The 23163-nt window shown below is 46.5% G+C and overlaps 1 protein-coding gene across 3 annotated transcripts in view; it reads right to left on the reverse strand.

Moving 5' to 3' along the window:
* The window catches only part of LOC149444903 (C-myc promoter-binding protein-like), a 91760-nt gene extending 77261 nt beyond the window's left edge, over positions 1-14499 (reverse strand). For all 3 annotated transcript variants that reach the window (XM_089654416.1, XM_089654417.1, XM_089654415.1), the window contains exons 1-4: positions 14370-14499; positions 9901-10030; positions 7687-7893; positions 4648-4776 (exon numbers count right to left, since the gene is read on the reverse strand). In XM_089654416.1, coding sequence (XP_089510542.1) covers positions 4648-4776; positions 7687-7893; positions 9901-10030; positions 14370-14479 — 576 coding nt within the window. In that variant the 5' untranslated portion in view covers positions 14480-14499. The remainder of the gene's footprint in view (positions 1-4647; positions 4777-7686; positions 7894-9900; positions 10031-14369) is intronic.
* Between the last annotated feature and the right edge of the window lie 8664 nt (positions 14500-23163).

The following is a 23163-nucleotide window of genomic DNA, read 5'->3' on the forward strand; positions in this document are numbered from 1 at the left end:
AATATTTAAATAATAAAAAGATAATATGCGAGCGCTATCCGAGGATCTCAAAGGACAGCGGCTAGAACACCAAAAGGTAACCAAGAGAGAACCTTCCAATAAAGTACATATAAATATATATAAAAAACATATATAAGGTGCAGCGCTATAATAGTAAAAATGGCATATATAACATATTATAATATAAATAAAGTGCAAATAACCTCACCGCAGTGTGATTTGACAAGTGAGATGAAAAGTCCCAAAATAGGTCAAACGTGGGGATCCAATAGATCCTAGTAGGTGCGTGGGATGAGATTCTATGTATCACACGGTGAATCTAGGGTAAAAATTGCGCACTCACCAGAAGTGCGTCAAAAAAACGCATGTAAGATTTATCCTGTGGTATCGGATAGCGGTCATCAATTGCCAAGATAGGGACAGGATCATACACCTTCCAATCGCAACTTGGGTAAATACTTCAAATTTCATATACGTGTCTCAGGCGTGTCACCATCCGGGGTCCCCTTTTAGAGCAGATTCTGCAAGTGAGGACTCATAACAGCCTCGGAGTCCCCGCCCCCTCCTCCTCGCTGCAGCTGACAGGGAGGAATTTCTGTATGATCATCCAAACACAACCACCCTGTAGTTGGCCAAACTACAGGGCAGTTGTGTTTGGATGATCATACAGAAATAAATAAAAAAATCTTACATGCGGTTTTTTTACGCACTTCTGGTGAGTGCGCAATTTTTACCCTAGATTCACCATGTGATACATAGAACTCATCCCACGCACCTACTAGGATCTATTGGATCCCCACGTTTGACCTATTTTGGGACTTGTTATCTCACTTAACCTCACCGCAGTGTGATTTGACATTTGCACTTTATTTATATTATAATATGTTATATATGCCATTTTTACTATTATAGCACTGCACCTTATATATGTTTTTATATATATATATATATATATATATATTTATATGTATAATATTTAAATGCCCATTTTTGCAGGGAAAAAAATGTATTTATCATTTTTATATAGATGTCTGCAAAGCATTGCACCCCGTGATCAGTGGATGGCAGGTGATCACCATGTCATGATCTTCAGAGTGGCTGTGCCATGGTAATCCGTGCTCTGTTTGTGGCAGAAGTGCTTTTTCTTGCATTTCTGAAGAAAGTGCATTACTTTCTCACTGCTCCTTACATCAAAGTGAGCACACAAAAGATTTTTTTTTCTTTTGAACGCATGGTGTAGGTTCACAGCAAAAGATTCCAAATGTAAATACCACACTTAGAATCAACTCCAGACCTTTTACCTGCTTAATTGATGAAGAAATAACGAAGGAGTAGCCCAAACCTGGCCATGAAACAGCTTTTGATTCAATTGTCCAATTACTTTTGGTCCCTTGACAAAGGGGGATGGCTACTCTTAAGAGCTGTAATTCCTAAATCCTTCCTCCAATTAGGATGTACATACCCTCAAATTAAACCTGAGAATGTGCACTTTCAGTCTATATCCATTATAGAACTATAGCTTGAATATGTTTTGGTAAATTTCCTGAAAAAAACTAAAATTGTGCCCAAATATATATGGACTGAACTGTATTGCAATGCAGATCGCATTGCAATACATCTCTCTCTAGCTATTCTAGCTCAGGAAAGGGACAGCGGTGACCAGAAAGTGACGTCATACACGCCGCTTTCCGGGTCACAGTAAGAAGGGGAGGAGAGTGGACATGCATCCGCTCTCCTCTACACCCGTCGGCACCCACCATGTCAGCACCGGGCCTGCAGATGGGCAAGTGGAACTAAGATTACATGGTGGGTGCTCCTTTGGGGGGAACGTTCCCAGGGGCTGTGGAAGCAATTAGGCGGCACTGCAGCCACCCGAATGCTTCTACCAGGAGTCTGCCTGTCAGTTTTAGACACAATCCCGGTGGCTGCAGCCACCGGATTGTGTGTAAATCCCCCGCCCGCTGTCAGGTCCGTATGACATACCCATAAAGTGGAGTTCCAGTTGAAAAAAAAAAAAACCCCGTAGCTGCTGTCTTTTAAAATACAGACACTTCCCTGTCCCTCGGTCCAGTGGTGTCCTCACCACGGCTGGTTTCACCGGCCATCTTTTCTCCCCAACGCCGGCATCTTCAGTGTGGACACCCAGCTGTGACAGATTGCGGCTTCACAGCAGAGTGCCCACTGCACATGCGCGAGAAGCACTGCGCTTTGTGAATGGCCCCGTAGTCTTCTGGGACCTGTCACGTGTTCCAGAAGACTACGGGGAGGGGGGGTGGGGTGGAGGACAACTTCCGCTTCCAATCGCCTTAGGGAATCGCAGTGGGAGCGGGTACCTGTCAAATTCAAGTACCTGCTCCCCAAAGGTGCCAATCCTTAATGGGGATCGGGGGGCAAAGGCTTAAAGCAGAACTTCCCCTTTTGGGTGGAGCTCCGCTTGAATAAAAAATTATGTTCTTTAGTAGGGGACATACATTCCACATCCTGTTTCTTCTTGCCGGAGGCTGCCATTTTAATGAAGCCCAGAGCCCCTGAGCAACAGTAAACCTTTAGGATGTCAGCAGATCGGCCTCTACAAATTTGGCAGTGTGTCTAAAAATAGAGAGCATGTGCAGAGCAGGGTGAGGCAGTGTATTACTGGATTTTAAACAGTATATAGAAAATATTTTTAATGTTTTACATACAGTATCTCCCAGAAGCGAGTCTACCCCTCCCCCGGACTGTATACAATGTGTATATATATATATATATATATATATATATATATATATATATATATATATACACACACACACACACACACACACAGTATCTCCCAGAAGTGAGTCCCCCCCTCACATTTTTGTAAATCTTCGATTCTATCTTTTCATGTGACAACACTGAAGAAATGACACTTTGCTACAATGTGACGTAGTCATTGTACAGCTTGTATAACATGTAAATTTGCTGTCCTCTCAAAATAACTCAACACACCGCCATTAATGTCTAAACCGCTGGCAACAAAAGTGAGTCCACCCCTAAGTGACAAGGTCCAAATTGGGACCAATTAGCCATTTTCCCTCCCCAGTGTCATGTGACTCCTTAGTGTTACAAGATCTCGGGGTGAATGGGGAGCGGGTGTGTTACATTTGGTGTTATCGCTCTCACTCTCTCATACCGGTCACTGGTAGTTCAACATGGCACCTCATGGCAAAGAACTCTCTGAGGATCTGAAAAAAAGAATTGTTCCTCTACATAAAGATGGCCTAGGCTATAAGAAGATTGCCAAGACCCTGAAACTGAGCTGCAGCACAGTGGCCAAGACCATACAGCGGTTTAACAGGACAGGTTCCACTCAGAATGGGCCTCACCATGGTTGACCAAAGAAGTTGAGTGCACGTGCTCAGCGTCATATCCAGAGGTTGTCTTTGGGAAATAGATATATAAGTGCTGCCAGCATTGCTGCAGAGGTTGAAGGGGTGGGGGGGTCAGCCTGTCAGTGCTCAGACCCTACGCCGCACACTGCATCAAATTGTTCTGCATGGCTGTCATCCCAGAAGGAAGCCTCTTCTAAAGATGATGCACAAGAAAGTCCGCAAACAGTTTGCTGAAGACAAGCAGACTAAGGACATGGATTACTAGAACCGTCTCCTGTGGTCTGATGACACCAAGATCAACTGATTTGGTTCAGATGGTGTCAAGCGTGTGTGGCGGCAACCAGGTGAGGAGTACAAAGACAAGTGTGTGTTGCCTACAGTCAAGCATGGTGGTGGGAGTGTCATGGTCTGGGGCTGCATGAGTGCTGCCGGCACTGGGGGGCTACATTTCATTGAGGGAACCATGAATGCCAACATGTACTGTGACATACTGAAGCAGAGCATGATCCCCTCCCTTCGGAGACTGGGCCACAGGGCAGTATTCCAACATGATAACGACCCCAAACACACCTCCAAGACCACCACTGCTTTGCTAAAGAAGCTGAGGGTGAAGGTGATGGTCTGGCCAAGCATGTCTCCAGACCTAAACCATACTGAGCATTTGTGGGGCATCCTCAAACGGAAGGTGGAAGAGCGCAAGGTCTCTAACATCCACCAGCTCCGTGATGTCATCATGGAGGAGTGGAAGAGGACTCCAGTGGCAACCTGTGAAGCTCTGGTGACCTCCATGCCCGAGAGGGTTAAGGCAGAGCTAGAAAATAATGGCGGCCACACAAAATATTGACACTTTGGGCCCAATTTGGACCTTGTCACTTAGGGGTGGACTCACTTTTGTTGCCAGCGGTTTAGACATTAATGGCGGTGTGTTGAATTATTTTGAGGGGACAGCAAATTTACATGTTATACAAGCTGTACACTGACTACGTCACATTGTAGCAAAGTGTCATTTCTTCAGTGTTGTCACATAAAAAGATAGAATCAAATATTTACAAAAATGTGAGGGGGGGGACTCACTTCTGTGAGATACTGAAGCAATACCTGCAAAAGGGGCCAGCCTGAAGTGACCTAGAAGGACTTCATTTTCTAAACAAAGTCCCACTTTAAGTAAATTTGTCATTTTCATAACACATACAGTACATTCATTTACCATTTCATTTTGGAAAAAAATGCTTCTATGAAAAGTTGCAAAAAAGTAGCAGCTTTCTATGATGTAGCTGCTCCAAGGCCCACTTACCTTATTATAATAGCCATAAGTGATTGCGTTTGGTTGAACTCCGGCTTTCTTCATTTCAAACAGAACTTTGACAGCAAGGACAGGCTGCCCATACTGGCCACACAGCTGCATGAGTACACGATAGCAGACCTGCCACACACAAATATGTACAAAATGTGTAAAAGTATTTCTGGAAGATGCAGGTATACAAATAACTACAATAAAAAAATCCAACAAAACGCATGAATGGTGCACAAAAATATTTAGTTGCTTTTACAACCAGACAGATGCGCCAACCAGAAACCAGTCTTTTCTGACCTCCAACATTTTAGGCAGACAGCAGTGCGCTCCTGATTTAGTACAGTCCATACACTTTCCCCCCCTTCCAGTCCAGTCACTTCCCCCCCCTTCCAGTCCGGACACTTTCCCCCCCTTCCAGTCCGGACACTTTCCCCCCCTTCCAGTCCAGTCACTTTCCCCCCCTTCCAGTCCAGTCACTTCCCCCCCCTTCCAGTCCGGACACTTTCCCCCCCTTCCAGTCCGGACACTTTCCCCCCCTTCCAGTCCGGACAGTTTCCCCCCCTTCCAGTCCGGACACTTTCCCCCCCTTCCAGTCCGGACACTTTCCCCCCCTTCCAGTCCGGACACTTTCCACCCCTTCCAGTCCGGACACTTTCACCCCCTTCCAGTCCGGACACTTTCCCCCCCTTCGAGTCCTGACACTTCCCCCCCCCGCCTTCCTGTCCGGACACTTTCCCCCCCTTCCGGTCCAAACACTTTCCCCCCCTTCCAGTCCGGACACTTTCACCCCCTTCCAGTCCGGACACTTTCACCCCCTTCCAGTCCGGACATTTTCACCCCCTTCCAGTCCGGACACTTTCCCCCCATTCCAATCCGGACACTTTCCCCCCCTTCCAGTCCGGACTGGCACTTTCCCCCCCTTCCAGTCCGGACACTTTCCCCCCCTTCCAGTCCAGTCACTTCCCCCCCCTTCCAGTCCAGACACTTTCCCCCCCTTCCAGTCCAGACACTTTCCCCCCCTTCCAGTCCGGACACTTTCCCCCCCTTCCAGTCCGGACACTTTCACCCCCCTTCCAGTCCGGACACTTTCACCCCCTTCCAGTCCGGACACTTTCCCCCCCTTCGAGTCCTGACACTTCCCCCCCCCCTTCCTGTCCGGACACTTTCCCCCCCTATTGGTCCAAACACTTTCCCCCCCTTCCAGTCCGGACACTTTCCCCCCCTTCCAGTCCGGACACTTTCACCCCCTTCCAGTCCGGACACTTTCCCCCCCTTCGAGTCCTGACACTTCCCCCCCCCCCCTTCCTGTCCGGACACTTTCCCCCCCTTCCGGTCCAAACACTTTCCCCCCCTTCCAGTGCGGACACTTTCCCCCCCTTCCAGTCCGGACACTTTCACCCCCTTCCAGTCCGGACACTTTCACCCCCTTCCAGTCCGGACACTTTCACCCCCTTCCAGTAAGGACACTTTCCCCCCATTCCAATCCGGACACTTTCCCCCCCTTCCAGTCCGGACACTTCCCCCCTCTTCCAGTCCGGACACTTCCCCCCCCTTCCAGTCCGGACACTTCCCCCCCCTTCCAGTCCGGACACTTTCCCCCCCTTCCTGTCCGGACACTTTCACCCCCTTCCAGTCCGGACACTTTCACCCCCTTCCAGTCCTGACACTTCCCCCCCCCCCCTTCCTGTCCGGACACTTTCCCCCCCTTCCGGTCCGGACACTTTCACCCCCTTCCAGTCCGGACACTTTCCCCCCCTTCCAGTCCGGACACTTTCCCCCCTTCCAGTCCGGACACTTTCACCCCCTTCCAGTCCGGACACTTCCCCCCCCTTCCAGTCCGGACACTTCCCCCCCCTTCCAGTCCGGACACTTTCCCCCCCTTCCAGTCTGGACACTTTCACCCCCTTCCTGTCCAGACACTTTCACCCCCTTCCAGTCCGTACACTTTCACCCCCCTTCCTGTCCAGGCCAATTTTCAGCTTTCAGCGCTATCACACTTTGAATGACAATTGCGCGGTCATGCAACACTGTACCCACATGAAATTTTTAGCATTTTTTTGAGACAGATAAAACTTTATTTTGGTGGTATTTATTCACCACTGGGATTTTAATTTTTTTTGCTATATAAATGAAAATGTCCAAAAATGTTGAAAAAAGGTGTTTTTCTTATAAAATTTAGCAAATAATCTTTCTTCATAAATCCTGGCCAAAATTTATTCAGTTATCTTTTTAGTAAAAAAAAATAATAAAATAACCCAAAATTAGTTTATAACCAAGAATTATAATTCAAAAAAAATTTTGTTTACATTTTTATTTTATTTTTTTATATTAGTATTTGTTTTTTTGTTTACATGCTGTCACCCTAGCAGTACAGCGTCACCATAGTGACACTGTACTGCTTGTGGGGGTTATGAAGATTTTTTTATTTTACACTGATTGCTTTTACACCCATAAAGGCTGTAAAAGCAATCATTTCTCCTTTTCTCTGGCTGCATTCTTGCAGCCATTGAGAAATACTGTGTGAGCTGTGATTGGTCACAGCTTGTCACATGCTACAAGGCTGTTGTGAATAGCCCTGTACCATGTGACCTCTGTGATCCTTCACAGATTTCACACGTAGTAAGCAATGATGTCAGAAGTGACATCTTGCTTACTACTCTGCATGTGATCACTGATTGGCCAATTAGTGATCATATGATCGGGACCCCGCACAGAGGGCCCGTATGATGATTGGTGTTCCACTGTGTCTGGAGGACACAGCGGGCACTGGATTGCGGTGATGCGCGCTCCCAGGGAGTGCGCACAAGCAGGGGGCGGGGAGGCTGTTTATAAACGGCCACCCGCCCCTGCACTGCTCCCATCCGGCCGTTTATATACATGAGCCGGACAGGAAGTGGTTAATGCATAGAACACATTAGGGTAAAAAAACTAAGTTATAAAAAAAAAAAAAAACTAAAATTTTGTACAAAAGAGGACAACATTTGATAAAGTATCAGGTGTTCATGCAGCATCAGGGAGCCAGGTACTCTCTTTCCTTACCTCATCAGGAGAGTCGATCTTCTTGACATGCATCTTCCTCAGCACATCGTAGGCAGTGCGCAGCGCTCTCACTTTGGAGTGGCAGACTTTAACATACGCGGGCAGGCAGATGAACCACAAGCCATAGCAATGCCTCAGCAGACATCTGGACCACATCTGGGGGATGGACGAGTACTGCTTGGCTATTTTATGAGCTGACCTGATCTCCTGCAAAAGGTTAAAACAGCAGCTGATTCATCTCTACACACAAACTTAAAACAGGACCACCCAAATCTCACTGGCCCACTTATAAAAAGCTGTGCAGATATAAAAGTGAAAATGTTGTCCACAGCAGCCAATCAGATTTGAAGGCTATTTTTAATATACTGTATTTTCTGGCGTAGAAGACTACTTTTTATAATTAAAAATATACCCCAAAAATTGGGGGTCGTCTTATACGCGGGGTATAAAATGTGAAACTTGAGTTTGTTTGGGTCAAGCTGGCTGGATGTGCGGTAATACGGTCGCTTCGGCTACATACAGTATACCGCGCTGAGCCAAGCTGGCCGGATGTGCAGTAATGTACATACAGTATACCGCGCTGAGCCAAGCTGGCCGGATGTGCAGTAATGTACATACAGTATACCGCGCTGAGCCAAGCTGGCCGGATGTGCAATAATGTACATACAGTATACCGCGCTGAGCCAAGCTGGCTCAAAACAAATATCCCTATGACAGATTAATCTGTCAGCCCGCTGGATGTGCGGTATATACAGAATACTGCGCTGAGCCAAGCGGTTTCAAAACGTACCGGTACGTCCCTACTGTAATCAGCCCGCTGGATGCGTGTATGTACGGTAGCTGCGGCTACATATAGTATACACTGGGCCAATCACGGCGAGCGATACATTCTACTAATGAATACAAAGCCTGCTCGGATTGGCTGAGTCAGAGAGGTGGACTGATGATGTCACAACCTCAACCAATCCAAGCAGGCTTTGTATTCATTAGTAGAATACATCACTCGCCATGATTGGCCCAGCGTATACTGTATGTAGCCTCAGCTACTGTGCATACACATATCCAGCAATCTGATTACCGTAGGGACGTACCGGTACGTTTTGAAACCGCTTGGCTCAGTATACTGTATATACCGCACATCCAGCGGGCTGACAGATTAATCTGTCATAGGGACATTTGTTTTGAGCCATCTTGGCTCAGCGCGGTATACTGTATGTACATTACTGCACATCCAGCGGGCTGTATATATACTGTATACTGTGTACAATTAAAAAATAAAATTTAAACCCCCCCCCCCCCAGGCTTACACGCAAATGCTAATGCATATGCAAGTCCTGCACGCATATGTAAATGGTGATCGCACCACACTTGTGAGGTGTCGTTGTGAATGGCACAGCAAGAGCAATAATTCTAGTGCTCCTATGTAACTATAAACTGGTAACCTGTAAAAGCATTTAAAGCGCCACCTATAGAGATTTTTAAATACCGTAGTTTGGCGCCATTCCACAGGCATACACAATTTTAAAGCGTGACATGTAAGGTATCTACTGACTCTGTGTAACATCATCTTTAATTGTATGATTGTACCATAAAATCGGGTATTATATTGTGTTTGTGTGCAATAAAAAGTGTATTTTTTTCCAGAAAAATGTGTGAAAAACCATTGCACAAACACTGTGATAAAAAAAAAATTGCAACACCCATAACTTTATTCTATAAAAAAAAAAAAAAAGAAAAAGAAAAGATTTTATATATATATATATATATATATATATATATATATATATATATATATTTTTTTTTTTATATATATATATATATATATATCTATATCAGGTACTTGTACAGTGCCATCAATTTACATATATATTGTACATTCACATCAGTCCCTAACCCTCAAGGGGCGTACAATCTAAGGCCCCTAACTCACATTCATACATACACATACTAGGGACAATTTATACAGGAGCCAATTCACCTACCAGCATGTCTTTGGAGTGTGGGAGGTAACCGGAGTACCCGGAGGAAACCCACACAGGCACAGGGAGAACATGCAAACTCCAGGCAGGTGGTGCCGTGGTCGGGATTTGACCCAGCGACCCGAGTACTGCTAGGCGGAAGTGCTACCCATTTAACCACTGTGCTGCCCATAAATATATATATATATATATATATATATTTATTTATTTTCAGTTTGATACATTGATATTTTACCTGTTTTGTTCTCCTGAACATTGGAGATGGACTGCTGGGAGCTGAGACTTTAGGGAAAAGTCTGTGGTTTTTCAGGAGCCCATCCGGAGTGTCAAAAAGTTCCAAAGTGAGGACGGGGAAACCATTGTAACTAAAAGAAAAACAATAAATTTGTTAGCACTGCTGAGCTTCCATTACCAAGATCCTGGGATCAATGTGTGTGGAGACTTTTATACTCCTCTGCTCATCTTTATGGGAGTCTGCTCTGGGTACACTGCTTCACCCAAACCAAATATTATACCAGCAGATTGAATTTGGTGCTGGACTGTGTAGGCCCAAGTGATCGTACAATTGCTCCTCAGTACGATGGAAGGATAAGTCTCTACCCGATATATTGGCCACCAAAAATGATCAGCCAAAAAAAAGGTTATTGGCACTTCGACGATAGAAAAAAAAAAAAGGTGCCTATAATGATAACTGATGAAAAATCAAACTTCAATGAAAAATCATGTCCCATTGACTTCAATGCAAAACCACGACCCACTGACTTCAATGCAAAACCACGTCCCATTGACTTTGATAAAAAATGCCCCCTATTGACTTCAATGCAAAAAGTCCCCATACTAACGTCAATGCAAAATTGCATCCCATTGCCTTCAATGCAAAAAGTCCTCTATTTAAAAGGAGAGGTACAGCCAAAGCTCTGTTGGTTGCACGTCTCCTGTGGATTGCAGGAGTGCAGTTTGTTCTACACTTCTGTGACCAGTTTTCAGTTGACAGCCATCTTGTCAGCTGACGTCACAGAGCTGGTCCAGGCAAGGGAAGGATCATGTCCATATGGTTGGGATCCACCCCATAGTGTGCATCGGCATCTGGCTCAGCCTCTCAGCGAGCCGCAGTGTTGAGCAGCAGCAGTGAGAACTCAGCGATCATCGGTCATGTGATCGCCAAATTCTCACCCTTAATGCCGGCAGGGGACAGATGCAGAGAGTGATGCTACATCCACCTAGCTAAGTATGATAATATACAGTATATATAAAATGTCATTTTATTTTCTGTCCATTTTTTAAATTCATATTCATTTAAATTCATGACATTAATTAAAAAGTAAAATATAATACAATTATACACGGCTAGAAAAAATTAAAGGAACCCTTTTTAATCAGAGTCTAGCATCAACTCCTGGGATATTGATCTGGTCAGTTAAGTAGCAGAGGGGGATGGTAATCAGCTTCAGCTGCTTTGGTATTAATGAAATTAACAACAGGTGCACTAGATGGGCAACAATGAGATGACCCCCAAAACAGGAATGGTTTTACAGGAGGCAGCCACTGACTTTTTTTTCCCTACTGATCTTTTCTGTCTGTTGTTCACTAGTTTTGCATTTGGCTAGGGTCAGTGTCACTACTGGTAGCATGAGATGATACCTGGACCCTACAGAGGTTGCACAGGCAGTCCAACTCCTCCAGGATATCACATCAATGTGTGCCATTGCCAGAAGGTTTGCTGTGTCTCCCAGCACAGTCTCAAGAGCATGGAGGAGATTCCAGGAGACAGGCAGTTACTCTAGGAGAGCTGGACAGGGTCGTAGAAGGTCCTTAACCCATCAGCAGGACCGGTATCTGCTCCTTTGTGCAAGGAGGAACAGGATGAGCGCTGCCAGAGCCCTACAAAATGACCTCCAGCAGGCCACTGGTGTGAATGTCTCTGACCAATATATATATACACACACACACACACACACATACACACACACATATATATACACACACACACATACACATATATATACACACACACACATACACACACATATACACACACACACATACACACACATATACACACATATATATATACACACACACACACATACACACACACATACATTTATATACACAAATTTTTAAAACATTTTTCCCAACTACTGATATGTATAGAAAAAGTCTGAGGGAAGGATATAAAAACAAGTCCAAAATGGTAGCCGCTAATGGTATTGCTTAAATATGGCTTAATCACTGAACAAACCCTAATGCAGGCCATAGATGGATCGAAAATCGGCCGATTTTTCTTCCGAAAATAAAATCGCCCGATTTTCGGATCGTTAGTGGGTTAATTGTTCGGCCGTTCTTCGGTGTTTTGGCAGATTTTTTTTATCGGTAAAGTTGGAAAAAGATCGACCGATTTTGCCGATTGGCCGATTTTCGCGGCAATTATAGGCAAATCGGCTGATCTTTTTACCGATAAAAAATCTGCGCATGAGCAGTGACCTGCAAGAGTAAGACAAAATGAAGAAGACAAAAAGAAGAAGAGGATGAAGAAGAAGAGGAAGTAGAGGATGAAGAAGAAGAGGAAGTAGAGGATGAAGAAGAAGAAAAAAAGAAGAAGAAGAAGAAAAAAAGAAGAAGAAGAAGAAAAAAAGAAGAAGAAGAGGATGAAGAAGAAGAAGAGGATAAAGAAGAGGAAGAAGAGGATGAAGAAGAAGAGGATGAAGAAGAAGAGGATGAAGAAGAGCATGAAGAAGAGGAAGAGGAAGAAGAAGAAGAAGAGGATGAAGAAGAAGAGGATGAAGAAGAAGAAGAGGATGAAGAAGAAGAAGAATTCCAGTCTGGCAAAAAGTGTCCCTGCAGAGAGCTCCGCTATTTCTTTGACAGTGCTTTGACATTTATAGCGGTTGCAACAATGTATCTATTTGTTTCCGAATAAAAACATCTGTATCCGAAATGGATACAAATAGATACATTGTTGCAACCGTTATAAATGTCAAAGAAATAGCTGAGCTCTCTGCAGGGATACTTTTTGCCGGCTGTAGACGGGATGAAAATCGGCCGATTTTTTTTACCGTTCCTGGTAAAGGCGGACGCTTGAACGACCAATTTTTCGTTTTTTTAAAGAAAAATCGGCCGGTTTTCTCCCCATCTATGGCCTGCATAAGGATCACTTTACCTATAACTAATTAACCCTAAAAAAAAACCTCACAGGCTCACAAAACCTCTGCATGGGTGCAGTCTATTAATTCTAGTCATCTCACACAAAAGGACACACAACCAGACTAACATTGGTAAACAAAAAAAATGACAAAAGTAAACTGGTAAAAAAAGAAACTTGGCATTAAAAAATATGATCTACAAAAAAAAAGAAAAAAAAAGAAAAACTGGCAGAGACTGCACCGGCATGAACCCAGTTATTATAGTGAAATCTTGGCAGTCACACACCATGTGCTAATAATTCCTCAGAATTGCCAGGCAATGAACCATAATTCCTAGACTGATGAAGACCACCTACAATGCCTCTCCTAATACAAAGACTGTGTAGATCCTTCCAAATGTATTCTCAGGACTCATAATCCAAAAGGGGTTTCCAAAATGTTCCCAAACACTACAGAAGTGACTTAAAGAGAAGTTCTGTATTAAAAAAAAAGATACAAAACCAAAAAAGTTACATACACACTCGATCTAATGCTGCATCTGTCCCGTGCCACCTCTAAGACCGAGAACTGAACAATCAGACCACTGATCACTCAGTTCTCAGTCGCCAGCGAGTACACAGCAGTGACTGCCAGTCACTACTCTCTGCTCTGCCCCTCCAGTGCTCACTGAAGTACCAGGCTGGGGTGGAAGTGGCTAGCTCAGGCTCTAAGTAGCAAGCTGAGAGGCTGAGCCAGTTGCCGGTCAGAGATTTGGGTGGATCCTGACATTAAAGTCGGGATTCCTTCAGTGCCTAGACTGGCTGAGTGACATCAGCCAACATCAGCTGAATTCAGGTCTGCAGAACTATGTGTACACCTGTTAGGGATAATTATTTATTACAGGTACTTGTACAGTGCCATCAATTTACATATATATTGTACATTCACATCAGTCCCTAACCCTCAAGGGGCGTACAATCTAAGGTCCCTAACTCACATTCATACATACACATACTAGGGACAATTTAGACAGGAGACAATTAACCTACCAGCATGTCTTTGGATTGTGAGGGGAAACCCACACAGGCACAGGGAGAACATGCAGACTCCATGCAGGTGGACTTGTGGTTGGGATTTGAACCAACGACCCTAGTACTGCCAGGCGGAAGTGCTAACCATTTAGCCACTGAGCTGCCCTGAGAACTATCCTCTCTTTCTGTCTGGTGATCATTATCACAAAGAGTGAAAGAAAATCACAGGGCACTATGCAAGGTGAGAACTTGTCTGCATCAGGGGCGGACTGACAACTCATGGGGCCCCCGGGCAATAGGGGATCATGGGGCCCCTGTGTCCTTGCCCACACTCAAAGCACACCCAAAAAAAGTCTATAAAAAGGTAACAGGCATTTCATGGGGCCCCCTATTGACCCCGGGCCCTCGGGCAGTGCCCGAGTGCTCGAATGGTCAGTCCGCCCCTGGTCTGCATGTTATCATATATGAACACCCCAACTGGAACGCACGTAGACTCTTCTGAAGGCAATCCCCAGCATACAGGTCATTTGGCAGAATCCTTTGCCCCTTACCTGTATTTCTTTGGGTGCTCCTCTCCATTGGGTAAGTGAGGAATCTCTGGTGGTGTTATAAACACTGTGTGCTCGCTCTTGTGGGATTCGTCTAATTCTATGAGACGCATCTCTCCAGACTTATCCACGTCCACCTAAAAGCAGAAAGGAAGAAGAAAAAACGGGTGAAATAAAAAGGACAAGCGGCACAACAGCAAAACATTCAGGCTACATTCACATGGGCAACTAGCGCCGGTGGGAATGACAGCTGCAGGAATATGTACATTTCTTTTACAAAGGATTTTATTATAGAATAAGCAGAGATAAAACAAACATTCGAGAAGAATATACATTGACCAAAACATATGCGACTAACAGGGCATTTGAGAAATATTTCAGAGTATGTACTGTTAGGAGCATAAGCCTAAACTACCGTATTTTTCGCTTCATAAGACGCACTTTTTCCCCCCCAAAAAGGGGGGAAAATGTCAGTGCGTCTTATGGAGCGAATATGGAGCGGCCGGTCCGGTATTTCCACCGCCACCGTGTCAGAATACCAGGCCGGCCGCTCAGCTTTGCAGTGGGACCTTACCTGTTCCTCTATCCAGCGGCGCGCTGTCTTCCCGGCTTCTGTAGTGTGCGTGACAGCCGGGTCCCAAGTGCGCATGCGCAAGAAGCGGTGCTCTTTGTGAATGGTAAGGCAGCACCTGGGACACATGACAGATCCCAGAAGCCGCCGGACCAATCACAAAGCGCAGCGCTTCTCGCTCATGCGCACTGGGCACCCGGCTGTCAAGCCGAGCGCCGACACTACAGAAGCCGGGAAGACAGCGCGCCGCTGGATAGAGGAACAGGTAAGATCAAAGAACAACTCCGTGGAAGTAAGAGCGGGTACCTGTCAAATTCAGGTACCTGCTCCCCCCCCTCCCCAAAGGTCAGCAGTCATCTCCAGTACTGTGTCCGCAGTCTCTGGTCATCCCCTGTACTGTGTCCGCAGTCTCTGGTCATCTCCTGTACTGTGTCCGCAGTCTCTGGTCATCCCCTGTACTGTGTCCGCAGTCTCTGGTCATCTCCTGTACTGTGTTTGCAGTCTCTGGTTATCTCCTGTACTATGTCCGCAGTCTCTGGTCATCTCCTGTACTGTGTCCGCAGTTCTGGTCATCTCCTGTACTGTGTCCGCAGTCTCTGGTCATCTCCTGTACTATGTCCGCAGTCTCTGGTCATCCCCTGTACTGTGTCCGCAGTCTCTGGTCATCTCCTGTACTGTGTCCGCAGTCTCTGGTCATCTCCTGTACTGTGTCCGCAGTCTCTGGTCATCTCCTGTACTATGTCCGCAGTCTCTGGTCATCTCCTGTACCATGTCCGCAGTCTCTGGTCATCCCCTGTACCGTGTCCGCAGTCTCTGGTCATCTCCTGTACTATGTCCGCAGTCTCTGGTCATCTCCTGCACTGTGTCCGCAGTCTCTGGTCATCTCCTGTACTATGTCTGCAGTCTCTGGTCATCTCCTGTACTATGTCTGCAGTCTCTGGTCATCTCCTGTACTGTGTCCGCAGTCTCTGGTCATCTCCTGTAGTATGTCCGCAGTCTCTGGTCATCCCTGTACTGTGTCCGCAGTCTCTGGTCATCTCCTGTACTATGTCTGCAGTCTCTGGTCATCTCCTGTACTATGTCTGCAGTCCATTAGTTCAGAATATTTTTTTCCTGTTTTCAGCCTCTAAAACTTATGGAGCGAAAAATACGGTCATTTTTTTTAAGTGCCTTGAAAAAGAAGACAGGGAAGGGGGGGGGGGGGGGAGAGAAAAAAAAAAAAGAAAAAGGAGAGTGAGGGGGAAATAATGAGCAAACAATTGGAGGTCAATGACAATGCAAACTTTAAGAGAAGTTTTTGCTATATCAGCGCATAGAAAACAGGAGAGGCATGAAGGGAAGCCTTTCCAGAGGTTAATACATATTCCAATATATTACAGACATTGGGCTATCAATGGAGTCCGGGCTGCCTAGGTAATATTGCAGATGTAGCACTCAAAGCAATGAACACAATCATTACAATTGGCATAAGGACAGAGTGGTCAGAAGAATAGAGAGAGGCAATCAATGAGAAGACGAGGACAAACACTAAAAAAAAAAAAAAAAAGAGAAAAAAGACAGGGACAATCACAAAAGGGCTCCAGGGCAGCCGCGGCAGAATCGATCCTCATATCGACAGAAGGGACTGGTCAAATTATTATTATACAGTATTTATAAAGCGTCGACAGTTCGCTCAGTGCTGTACATTACAAAGGGGGACAGAACATGTGACAGAACAATACCAATACAATGCAAAACATGAGGGGATCGAGGGCCCTGCTCTTTGGAGCTTACAATCTAGGAGGGAGGGGATGGTGGTACAGGAGGAGATAGCTGTGGGGGACGGAGTGGTAGGAAGAGTGGAGGAGGTCGGCAAGTTAGCAGGGGGTGGGGTAGGCTTCCCTGTAGAGATGGGTTTTCAGGGTGCGCCTAAAGGAGAGGAGAGTAGGTGATAATTTGATGGGTTGGGGCAGGGAGTTCCAGAGGATGGGTGACACCCTGGAGAAGTCCTGGAGGCGGGCATGGGAGGAGGAGACCAGGGAACTAGAGAGAAGGAGGTCTTGTGAGGAGCGGAGTGTGCGTGTTGGGCGGTACTTGGATATTAGGTCGGTGATGTAGTTCGGGGCAGTATGGTGGACAGCTTTGTACGTCAGCGTTAGGATTTTTAATTTGATCAATCGGAAGCCAGTGGAGGGATTGGCAGAGGGGGGTGGCGGAGATGGAGCGGTTGGAAAGGTGAATGAGTCTGGCAGCCGTATTCAGGATGGACTGAAGCGGGGATAGCCAGCGGCGAGGCAGGCCAGTGAGGAGGGAGTTGCAGTAGTCGAGTCGTGATATAATGAGGGAGTGGATGAGCTGTTTAGTGGTTTCTGGGGTTAGGAACGTGCGGATTTTGGCGATGTTGCGGAGGTGGAGTCTGCATGAGTTTGTTAAAGATTGGACTTGGGGCTGGAAGGATAGGTTGGAGTCCAGAATGACACCAAGTACTCTGGCCTGGGGGGCGGGTTTGATGGTGGCGTTGTTGGATGTGATGGAGAAGTCAATGGGGGGTGGTGTCCGGGCTGGGGGGAAGACAAGAAACTCGGTTTTGGAGAGGTTCAGTTTAAGGAAGTGGAGCGACATCCAGTCTGATATGTCGCTCAGTAGGTGTGTGATTCAGGCAGAGACTGAGGGGGTGAGGTGGGGGGTTGAGAGATAGATTTGTGTGTCGTCGGCATAGAGGTGGTAGTTGAAGCCGTGGGAGTGTATGAGTTGGCCAAGGGAGGAGGTGTAGATGGAGAAGAGAAGGGGCCCGAGGACGGAGCCTTGAGGGACCCCAACAGAGAGGGGGAGTGAGGGGGAGGTGGTAGCATTATAGGTAACGCTGAAGGCTGGGCTGTATCCAGCCAGGGACGCCATACCCGCAGGAATTTTGAGTGGGTATCGAACAGTACAGCCGTCAATTTTTCATTGACCATTATGAAATTCATCCGGTATCTGTACCGTTCTGACATTTGGGGGATATCTGTACTGTCCTGACATTTGGGGGATATCTGTACTGTCCTGACATTTGGGGGATATCTGTACTGTCCTGACATTTGGGGGATATCTGTACTGTCCTGACATTTGGGGGATATCTGTACTGTTCTGACATTTGGGGGATATCTGTACTGTTCTGACATTTGGGGGATATCTGTACTATTCTGACATTTGGTGGATATCTGTACTGTTCTGACATTTGGGGGATATCTGTACTGTCCTGACATTTGGGGGGATATCTGTACTATTCTGACATTTGGGGGATATCTGTACTGTTCTGACATTTGGGGGATATCTGTACTGTCCTGACATTTGGGGGGATATCTGTACTATTCTGACATTTGGGGGATATCTGTACTGTTCTGACATTCTTGGACCTCAAGAAATTAGATTGGCTGTCAGTACTTCAGGATTGATCAATTTTCAGGTCTATACCATAGTTTGTGAACTCTATAACTTTCCTATAAACTAAATAATACATCCTAATTTGGGTTATTTTCACCAAAGACATGTAGCAGAATACATCTCGGCCTAAATTTATGAAGAACAATTATTTATTTGTAAACTTTTATAACAGAAACAAAGAAAAACATTTTCTTTTCCCAAATTTTTGGTCTTTTTTTGTTAATTTAGCAAAAAATAAAAACCCCAGCGGTGATTAAATACCACCAAAAGAAAGCTCTAGTTGTGTGAAGAAAATGTTAAAATTTTAGTTTGGGTACAATGTTGTATGACCGCGCAATTGTCATTCAAAGTGTGAGAGCCCTGAAACCTGAAAAATGGCCTGGGAGGGAAGGGGGAAAATTGCCCGGTATGGAAATGGTTAATAGAGTCCCAAAGACGAAGCGAGAGCGTCAGGCTAAGGGTTGATGGACGATGAGAAAAAGGAAGCCACGGTAAAGAAGAGAGTGGTATCGGATGGGAGTCTAACACATCCACAGTAGCCCACAAGGGGAAATGGTGAGATGCATGAATATGAGCTAGGGGGGCGATATTAGCTGGACTGGAGATTTGGGACAGATAATCCCCCCTCACTCTTTCGAGCAAATAAAATAGGTTTACTAATTCTGGGTCGAGAAGAACTCCAAATAAAGGACAAAAGTTTTGGCTGATGGATCCGCAATATATGCGAAGGAACCTGAACTGGTAAAACGCGAAATAAATCCAATAATTTAGGGAGATAGGTCATACGGATCGCATTGATTCTACCGAACCATGAGACCAGGAGGACAACAACTCGGCCAGTTCTTGGAAGACGGCGGGGAAAGAAATCTGTACATTTCAATGATAGCACTTTGTGAACTTCCACCGCAGGCTCTGCAGACAGCCATGGATAGCTGCGGCCACCATAGACCTGTCACTGAAATGTACAAAGCTCGGGGGCCACAGTTAGCCGCTCACAGGTGGCTGATGCAGCTGCAGAAATCAGATTTCCTGCTGTTGTCATTTGCACCGGCGCTAGCGCCCCGATCGAATATGGCCTTACAGTTCTAAACCCTTACATATACCTAGTGAAGTGACTGGCCTCAGGTGATAAACAGGTACAACTTACGTAGGGGGATTTGTTTCATTTCTGTGTATCTGCAGCCCTCTCTTTTCTACAGCCATTCAAAGTCCAGAATTTTATAAAGTTTGCTTGAGCTTTCAGAAATCATGAGGTGGGGAGCTGACATTGCACTCTGCAGAGCTCAGCAAAGAGAGTTCTTATAGCTGACTGGAGGGAAGGAAAAGTCCCCCTTTTTCACACAGCACACAGGAACAGAGCTGAGGCTGTCAATCACAGGCTGTGTGCTGGAGCTCCCTCCCCTCTCACCATATTTCTCCTGATGTCAGGAAAATTTGTCAGAAGTAATTCATTCTGACAGCAGAGGAACAAGGCAGCAGACAGAAATTACACTTAGTGCTTCTGAGACAAGTACACACTATAAAGGGATATGCTTTGTTCCTATTTCATGTCTGAGGTTTACAACCACTTTACACCATTGATCTTTTTTAGCTATCTGTAAGGGGGGCATCCTTTCCAGTGACCACAAATGTAAGGAATATTCTTCCCAGAGACCAAGATGCTAATGCACTGTGAGCTGTAGATTTAGAAATTATTGTCAGGGGTTCTATCAGACCCAAAAAGTGACTTCAAGGGTTCCTCCATGGTAAAAAGTCTGCCTTAAGGAGTAAATACAATGACCATATCACTTCACAGCAGTGTAGTTCGATGACAGCAAACAGAGCGAACAGATCCATTATTAATTAATAAATTCGATGATAAAAAGTTAAGGTGTTCCTAAACCCCGGACCCTGCATTTGCTATATCCGCTCTCCCCGGACCCCGCATTCGCTATATCCGCTCTCCCAGGACCCCGCATTCACTAAATCTTGTCTCCAAGGACCCTGCATTCACTATATCTGGTCTCCCTGGACCCTGCATTCACTATATCCGGTCTCCAAGGACCCTGCATTCACTATATCCACTCTCCCCGGACCCCGCATTCACTATATCCGCTCTCCCTGGACCCTGCATTCACTATATCCAGTCTCCAAGGACCCTGCATTCACTATATCCGCTCTCCCCGGACCCTGCATTCACTATATCCGGTCTCCCCGGACCCTGCATTCACTATATCCGCTCTCCCCGGACCCTGCATTCACTATATCCGGTCTCCCCGGACCCCGCATTCACTATATCCGCTCTCCCTGGACCCTGCATTCACTATATCTGGTCTCCCTGGACCCTGCATTCACTATATCTGGTCTCCCTGGACCCTGCATTCACTATATCCAGTCTCCAAGGACCCTGCATTCACTATATCCGCTCTCCCCGGACCCTGCATTCACTATATCCGGTCTCCCCGGACCCCGCATTCACTATATCCGCTCTCCCTGGACCCCGCATTCACTATATCCGCTCTCCACGGACCCCGCATTCACTATATCCGGTCTCCCAGGACATTGCATTCACTATATCCGGTCTCCCAGGACCCTACATTCACTATATCCGCTCTCCCCGGACCCCGCATTCACTATATCCGGTCTCTCCGGACCCCGCATTCACTATATCCGGTCTCCCCGGACCCCGCATTCACTATATCCGCTCTCCCCGGACCCCGCATTCACTATATCCGCTCTCCCCGGACCCCGCATTCACTATATCCGCTCTCCACGGACCCCGCATTCACTATATCTGGTCTCCCTGGACCCTGCATTCACTATATCCGGTCTCCAAGGACCCTGCATTCACTATATCCACTCTCCCCGGACCCCGCATTCACTATATCCGCTCTCCCTGGACCCTGCATTCACTATATCCAGTCTCCAAGGACCCTGCATTCACTATATCCGCTCTCCCCGGACCCTGCATTCACTATATCCGGTCTCCCCGGACCCCGCATTCACTATATCCGCTCTCCCTGGACCCTGCATTCACTATATCTGGTCTCCCTGGACCCTGCATTCACTATATCTGGTCTCCCTGGACCCTGCATTCACTATATCCAGTCTCCAAGGACCCTGCATTCACTATATCCGCTCTCCCCGGACCCTGCATTCACTATATCCGGTCTCCCCGGACCCCGCATTCACTATATCCGCTCTCCCTGGACCCCGCATTCACTATATCCGCTCTCCACGGACCCCGCATTCACTATATCCGGTCTCCCAGGACATTGCATTCACTATATCCGGTCTCCCAGGACCCTACATTCACTATATCCGATCTCCACGGACCCCGCATTCACTATATCTGGTCTCCCCGGACCCCGCATTCACTTTATCTGGCCTCCCCGGACACTGCATTCACTATATCAGCTCTCCCCGGACCCTGCATTCACTATATCTGGTCTCCCCAGACACTGCATTCACTATATCAGCTCTCCCCGGACCCTGCATTCACTATATCTGGTCTCCCCAGACACTGCATTCACTATATCAGCTCTCCCCGGACCCTGCATTCACTATATCTGGCCTCCCCGGACACTGCATTCACTATATCTGGCCTCCCCGGACACTGCATTCACTATATCCGGTCTCCCCAGACCCTGCATTCACTATATCCGGTCTCCCCAGACCCTGCATTCACTATATCCGGTCTCCCCGGACCCTGCATTCACTATATCCGGTCTCCCCGGACCCTGCATTCACAATATCAGCTCTCCCCAGACCCTGCATTCACTATATCAGCTCTCCCCGGACCCTGCATTCACTATATCAGCTCTCCCCGGACCCTGCATTCACTATATCCGCTCTCCCCGGACCCTGCATTCACTATATCCGCTCTCCCCAGACCCTGCATTCACTATATCCGCTCTCCCCAGACCCTGCATTCACTATATCCGCTCTCCTCGGACCCTGCATTGACTATATCCGCTCTCCTCGGACCCTGCATTCACTATATCCGCTCTCCCCGGACCCTGCATTCACTATATCCGGTCTCCCACAGTACACAGAACATGGAAATGCAATTATTTCAGTAAATATAAACTGCTAAATACCTTTTTTAACCAGCAGTATATAGCAGTCTTGTGACTTCTATCAGTGTCCAGCTGAGCACTGCTTAAAGCTTGTAGGAGGAGTTTTCATTCTGCTCTAGAAGGATGCAGAACCCCTGACCTCTGGCCCTGTGCTGATCACATGCACTCTCTCCCAAGACAAAAACAAAAAAAACCCACCTCTCTAGCAATACACACCAAACTGAGCACGTGAAGAGTGTCTGAACACAATATGTCTTATCAGGAGATAAGAGGGAGACACTGGAAGAAGGGGAGGATCAGAGAAGACAGGATCACAAAGCCCTTTTACACAATGCAGAGGATTAACCCCTTAGGTTCCACAGTGAGTATAACAAGCATTCTTTACTGCATCTACAGACTGATTGTACTGTTGGGGGTTTAGTAACACTTTAAGAAACACATTAAAATGGTTCTAAAGACAGAATGTTTTTTACCTTAATGCACAGAATAAAAAACCTTGTGGGTGTAGCTCCCCTAATACTTACCTGAGCCCGATTCTCTAGCAAGGTGAATGAGCCGCAGCTCTCCTGGGTCTTTCTCCCCTCATTGGCTCACATTATCAATCACAGCTAGTAAGCCAGTGTGGAGAGGGAAGGTGTGGGAGGGCGGTTTGGGGGGGGGGGGGCCTGAGCCATGCTGTGTGTGTGAATGGACAATGCCCATTCATAGAAGCATGGTTTGGGAGCAAACCTGTTCGAGTTCCCCCATAGCAAGAGACTTGCTATTG

This window comes from Staurois parvus, unplaced genomic scaffold, assembly GCF_062004578.1.
Source record: "Staurois parvus isolate SC_StPar_1 unplaced genomic scaffold, SC_StPar_1.0 ptg000765l, whole genome shotgun sequence".
NCBI classification, from domain to species: domain Eukaryota; kingdom Metazoa; phylum Chordata; class Amphibia; order Anura; family Ranidae; genus Staurois; species Staurois parvus.